Source organism: Musca autumnalis, unplaced genomic scaffold (assembly GCF_047663935.1).
Source record: "Musca autumnalis isolate F117 unplaced genomic scaffold, ASM4766393v1 scaffold_4, whole genome shotgun sequence".
In the NCBI taxonomy this organism is placed as follows: domain Eukaryota; kingdom Metazoa; phylum Arthropoda; class Insecta; order Diptera; family Muscidae; genus Musca; species Musca autumnalis.
Window position 1 is genome coordinate 118,031,975 of NW_027411977.1, and position 7,218 is coordinate 118,039,192.

Sequence of the window (7,218 nt, forward strand, 5' to 3'; positions counted from 1 at the left end):
TAGTGTTTGCTGTAACTGAAAAATAGTTCAAAATTAAATTCAGAACGCAAAATATGTATTAACTGCATACAACAAAGATTAAATATCTGTGACCTCTTCAAAATTGGTGTAAAAAAAACACGAAACAAAATATCACCACACCAGTTACAGGTTATAATAAATGTTTTTAAAGAATTGCATGCTGTATGTACATTAGGGTTATGACGTTTTTTTTCACAAAAATGATTTCATATAGTGAGAATAAATGAATGAATTTTGTCCTATTAATACCAAAAATAACATTCATTCCATTTAGTTATTAAAAGGGTCTTGCACAAACTACTTTGATTTTTTTTTTTTTAATACTATGAAATAAAAAAAATTCTCAAAAAATTATTTCCTGTTGTGCGAATGAATTACCTTTTGCATATGAATATCTAAAATAACTTTTATTCCATTTAAATCATTGATGCTCAAAATAAAAAAGAGGGTAAAGTAGCGATAGAATCACAAGAAAGTTTGTATCAGCATTCAGTGGTTGCTCGACCTGTGACCAGTCAACATGTGGTGGGTGTATGCGGTTTTGTTCAGTGTCCCCACTAAAATTATGCGTATATCCATGCACATGTTTACTTGTCGGCTGCTCAACGACGACTGATTGTTATTCTCACATACGTTAACGTATATGGATGATCTTGGCTGATTTAAATATTGAAAAAGGTCACGCACAAACCACTTTCAATTGATATGATATATGGAATAAAGTTACATATGGTATAATATAATATATGTATATAATGATATGGCGATAAAATAGGTGAGAAACAAAAATTTCAAAAAAGCTCATATATAAAAACTATTAAAGCTTTTTGTGCGTGAGCTTTTTTGTCGAATCATCGCAAGCTCATCAATATATGATACAGGGATATGAGGCTATAAAAAAGTCATAACCCTAATGTACATACCCATATAAATAATATTGTATGTATATTTTTATTTTACTAAAAGATTTACTTAAAGTTATTTTTCATTGAATACTACTATTCCCTTTAAGGCCATGTTTATATTACAGCTTTTTGCAGGGTTAACCTTCTTAATGAGGATTTATTTGACGTATACGCAAAGCAATTGATATTTAAAACCCTGTGGGTTTGTTAAATCCGGTTATATATAAACGTACTATATAACATCTATTGGTTAGATTTTCACAAAAAATAATCTTCAGATTCCTATAAAATTAAAAGCATGGAACAATGAAATAAGATAGTGGTATCAAGCCAGCTAATTGAATATATTGTAACATTTTATTGTTGTAATTTTCCCAAGTTAAAATGCGTGTGTGTATTGAGCTCATGATACAATAAGAAGGTAGCAGCAACTGTCGTTTTTGGTAACATAAGATGTCAAAATTTGACATAAATTCAATGCAATTGACACATTATGTTACCATCAGCTGGGCTTTAGCTGGGCTGATAATGCTACCTTTCTTATTGTATCATGATTGAGCTTTTCGAGTTGACAGTCTTGATTCACAATAGGAAATTTTCATTTCCGACATGTATCAGCAAAGACTAAATACCAAATAATTGAAAAATACCGAAAATCGGGAGGTACTGTTTTATGGGACTATATCAAAACGTGGAGCTATGACATTTCCGGGGGAATGATTAATGTTCCCATCAAAGACTAAATACGAAACTTAAGCCAATTCGGAGTGATAATGACGCTAAATCATTGAAAATTCCGAAAATCGGTGGTTCGGTGCCCTTTTTCAATACCAAACATTCCAGCAGAAATAGAAATTTCTGTACCAAATTATAAAACTCTGTCTTTAATATTGCGAGCTGCATCTTGATTTCAACAGACGGATGCACGGACATCGTTATTTGGAATTAGAATTTTATGCTGATCAAGAATAAATGTACATATATTAGGGTGACCCAAAAAACCACTTTTTTTTTGCTTCCTACCCCCTACATTTTATCCGATTGATCCAAAAGCCTTATATATAATATTTTATGACGATCGGTTAACGTTACAGTTTTTTTTTTGATTTTTTACATTTGATCAAAAAACCTTATATATGAAGTTTTCTGGCGATTCTCTAAATGTCACAATTATGGTCCGATCGATGAAAAAACTTTACCTGTTCATTTTTGTAGCTAAAAAACGATTTCTACAGAAAAATTTGAAAACAGGATCGCTATAGCTATATAGGGCCCAAAATACCCAAATTCGGCTAAATATACATATTGGAGCTACATATATCAAAATCCGATACGATTTTTATTTTTTTAGAAACCGGTTTTTAGCCACAATAATGGACTGGTAAACTTTTTTCATCGATCGGACTGTGATTGAGGCATTTAGAGAATCGCCAGAAAACTTCATATATAAGGTTTTTGAATCAAATGGAAAAAAATTAGAGGGTAGGAAACCTAAAAAAAAAATTTTTATTTGAAAATTTTGCCTTTTTTTAGGCGAAGATCATTTTTTTTTAGTATTAATTTTTTTTATAATGAATTTTTCATTGGAATCGAGCTTGATGATCAATGAATAATGCAAGTGAAAAAGGAAGCCGACGACGATTCGAACCCACACACCCACCACTATGTGACATGCATGTTTCGACTTTGGTAAAGTCTCCTCAGACATATCGGATGTGGAGCGGCTTCGATGTCCTCGAACTCTTCTTCTTTCAAATGCATTTTGTTTTGTTTTTTACAACAACAATGGGGATTTTCCATTTAGTTGTGCTTTCATGACAAACGCTTAGCGCTGACTTTGAAAGTAATGAGTTTGGCTCTGAACGCTAACACGCCGTGACAACACTTTTTTCTTGTGTTTTCCAAGGACGTGGGTTCAAACCCCAGCCTGGCTCAGCTGATTTTATTTTTTATTTGAAAATTTGGCCTTTTTAGGCGAAGATCATTTTTTTAGTATTAATTTTTAATTTTTTTAATCGAGCTTTGTGATCTATAATGCAAGTGAAAAAGGAAAGCCGACGGTTCGAACCCACACACACACACCACTATGTGACATGCATGTTTCGCCTTTTTTTTGCATCCTAATGTATCCCAGCAAAATAAATTGGAAGTAGTGCAATGTGGACTAGTTCTGTCACGGCATGTTTTGATGCAGTTCAACTGGAGTCGTGAAAAAGGCACTCCAGTCCTCACATTTTAACCGCATTTGGATGCAATCCAAAGAATCACATCCACTTGTCACATTTTAACAACATCCGGATGCAGTTCAACGGAGTCGTGAAAAAGGCACCCCAATTCCTCACAATTTTACAGCATCCGGATGCAGTCCAAACGGAGTCGTGAAAAAGGCACTCCGTTCGCTACATTTTATTAGCAGTTGTTAGAGATCCCTATATGTACATAAATCAGATTGTACATCTCTACAGGCAGCGGCTTTCATTTTCCAAAAAGAGATAAGCGTGTTAACATGTCCAAACATTTGTTAATACAAACTAAATAATATTTAATATTTAAATAATATTTAATTTGTGAACATTTTTCCGGCAACTCACCAGAAGAAAATTTCCGAATGGAGTGCTGTTGGAGTACGTGTCGAAATCTTAACTGGTGATGGGAAGACAACCCATTTAGCAAATGAAGCAAAAACAGTTCAGCTTGGAACAAATGCAAGCGGAGGAAACACGCATGTTTGCGATTGAATTCAATGGAGAATTTTCACAATTTGTGTTAATGTAATAAAGTTGTTAATATTTTTGTTTTGCACAAATAATAAATGCATTTTATTTGTTCTGGCATATTTTGTAATGGCTTGCACAATTTCCGCAGAATGCCTGTACCAAACACGTGCTTTGGACTGCCTCCTATTCTACCCCAAAGGGTTAGTTAAAATGCAATGCCAAAGGGTCAGTTAAAATGCAGTGCAAAAGGGTTAGTTAAAATGCAATGCCAAAGGGTCAGTTAAAATGCAGTGCCAAAGGGTTAGTTAAAATGCAGTGCTTTGGAGTGCATCTTTCAGTAGTCACGCTCTTGTAAAAATCATCAGTGAAAATGCATAATTTGATGCACATCCAGATCACTTGTACATATCATTTAACTGCATCTTTGGAAGCAAACATTTTGCTGGGATATTGTTGATAGGATCGACGACGAATATTTCGATGTGTTACAAATGGAATAATTAATACACTCCGGTTCATTTGAATAGAACCAACCAATTTTGTCTTCAAATACTAGCGGTATTCACTCATGGTGGTAGATTTACAACTCTTGTTTTACAACGAAATTAAAATTGCATGTATTTTGTTGTTGTGGTATTGTAAACAGTTGTAGATCTACAAAATTAACAACATGTACGAAATCTACAATGCCAATACCACCATGAGTGAATACCGCTACTGTTATATCTAACGATAGAAGATGAATTGTAAATTATATTTTTTGGACATGTAGGGTATTAGTAGCCACAATTTTCAATAATTAACATGTTTCACATATGCGTTATAATGGTACTTTTTACTCGCATCATGAAAAAATATCAAAATATTAGAACGTTTAAGTGGTTCGCCAGGATAGAACCACCTAAAAAATTTAGGCAGTTTGTCAGATGTGGTAAACGTTTACAAAAAAAGAAAAAAAACTACGTATTATTAAAAATTAAGGACGGGAGTGTCCATTGGCAACAAATATTGGGCAAAAAATCTGTATTAGAATATGATGAAAATCGATGCTTAGAGCTCCAAAAATTATGCTTTCGAAGAAATCGTTACAAACAATTTATGAAATCAACATTTTACACAAAATTGTGTTTTCAAAGTTTTCAAGACCTCAACAAAATGACAAAGAAGTCACATTTGACAGGTTTATACGTCCAAAACATAGTAAATATGGTAAAAATAATTCCAATTTCTGTCTTTTCAATTCAAAAAATAATATTCTATATCAGGAAAATAAAATCGATGAGTTCCACGCAGTTTCGTTGGACGTGGACATCCGCCGTTCAATTAAAATTTCAAAAATATTTTGAGAACAAAAGTACTTCAAATTCAAAATTTGAAAAAAAATGTAGTCTGCCGATAGCATGAAACTAACTTTCTTTTTATACCATGCATAATATATTTACCTCCTTTCACTATAAATAGGTAATATAACGTTATTGATAATTTATGGTAATATTATCAATTGTACCTGCTCTATTTTAAGTTAGATCTAACAAAATAGTATATGTAATGTTAACTTTTTTCCATTTCTAACTCAATATATGTTTCATTGGTTGGTTTTAATTTCTATTGCATGCCTACTCTCTTATTACACAGGAACCTATTATAAAACAACAAAACTAAGTCGATCGAATATACGTACAAGTCTACAAAGTAATGCATGTCTTTTCTTAATTTTTAAAGAATTTTTATTTAACAGCATTTTACGATTATGAATTGAAATTCGAAAAAACGTACATTTTATTATTACATATGTAGTTACTGGACAATGGTGATTCAGACCGCACAAATGTAATGATTTTTAGGAATTTTGACCACTTGCAATTGCGTAATTGCGTTGTGCTTTCAATGCAAAATAAAACTCGTTCTCTTTAAACGGATATACCGATATTCTTATATTTTCATGAGCTCATATGCACATTTTTTGTACAATTTAAACATAACTTTCATTGCAGAAACACAGCGCAATAAAAAATCATATTTTAACTTGTTCCTCGAGAATTTTATTAGTTTTTTTTTTATTTGACAACACTGTTGCCATCGGTAGGGCTTAACGTCTACTTTAATGCAATTTGCCGAGAAATTTCGTTAATTGCCAGAATTATAAGAACCTAGCTCTACAGATTTCTGTCGGTGACCAGATTATGACTTTCACTACAGAGGACATAAAACAGTGGTTATGTAAAACACGTGTACATCGAATTTCAATTCCATAATTGTATTTTTCATTTGCTTTACAAAATCTTTTCTGTTTGCTGTATTTTGTATTTTTATTTGTTACACTTTGCAATGAAACTTTATTTGTTTACAAATTAATAATTTCCTTAAATTTGTTGTTCATATAGGTTGGGGTACAAGTCGCTTCGAATCAAGTCGGCCGGTGTCATTGCAACCCGATTCGATAAATTTGTCTCGAGTATCTGCCGAATCTTCCAGTGAGAGCGAAGCTCAATCTATATCCTCCGTTTCCGGCGTTAAAGGCAGCAAAAGCAAAGAAGATCGTCGCAGTGGTGTCTTTAGAATATTCGGCCGAAAAGGAGGCGACAAAGAAAAGGAGAAGGAAAAAGATAAGCGCCGATCAAGTCAATTGCCACAATAGGTAACGATTATTCAACTGTACAGACCTGCTCTCTACGATCGCCCGTAGAAGACGAAGAAGAAGAACGACGACACATTATATAGTCCACAGTCGGGTTGGTGGTCTTTGTTGGAGACAGATGACCGACCAACTTAATGCTGTGCACGAAATAAAGGCATTCAGTACACATAATGTTTTGTTTTATTACTTATTAATATTTTTATATGTAGATTAAAAGAAAAGAAAAAAAAACACACACACGCGTATGCAAACATTTTTATAAAATATTTAATTTATAAGCTATACGTTTTTTAAAAATAGTTATTCGAAACACCCACTAAAAATCACCTTTAACGGGAATTGAAAATATTTTATTTATTCTAATAGTTTGTTTTTCTATCTGCTCCCCTTTACCATAGCAAAAAAAACTTAAATAGTGTAAAAAAGTATTGCCTACATATTTTTTAAAGGATTTAAACCATGTTTTACATGTCTTGCTATTTACAATTTTTTATATAGAAAATGTAGGAAGAAAAAAATGAAGAAAATGTTAACGAAATTTTACAACAATCTTTTCAATTCAACTATAAGTATATTTCTTACAAAAAAAAGTATATAATATTTTTGTGTAGTTCACACACACATAGTTTTTCTTAATACAAAACACTTCTGTATTTATAAATAAATATTAAGTTTTTTTTAATTTTTTATTTAAAGAATTATTGTGGAAGAGATTCCTTTTGTCTTACTATTTTTTCTAAATTTTATTAAATTTTTGTACACATTGTTTTTATGTTAATGTTTCTAAGAAAATCTTATCTGCTTATTTTACAAAATCAAATATTTTATAAAGGAATCTATAGTCTTTTATAATAAATGTTTATTATTATTATTATTTATGTTTATATTATATTTACATATTATAAAAAAACATATAATAAAAATCATATGTATTATG

At 31.7% G+C, this 7,218-nt stretch overlaps 1 protein-coding gene across 8 annotated transcripts in view; it reads left to right on the forward strand.

The window, feature by feature from the left end:
* The window catches only part of kst (spectrin beta chain, non-erythrocytic 5 kst), a 204,228-nt gene extending 197,384 nt beyond the window's left edge, over positions 1 to 6,844 (forward strand). For 5 of the 8 annotated variants that reach the window (XM_073983945.1, XM_073983947.1, XM_073983946.1 and 2 more), the window contains one exon: positions 6,028 to 6,452. In XM_073983945.1, the coding sequence (XP_073840046.1) occupies positions 6,028 to 6,281 (254 nt within the window). In that variant the 3' untranslated portion in view covers positions 6,282 to 6,452. Of the gene's footprint in view, positions 1 to 6,027 lie in introns of all 8 variants that reach the window. The other 3 variants (XM_073983951.1, XM_073983949.1, XM_073983950.1) reach the window with 1 other exon arrangement.
* The last annotated feature ends 374 nt before the right edge of the window (positions 6,845 to 7,218 follow it).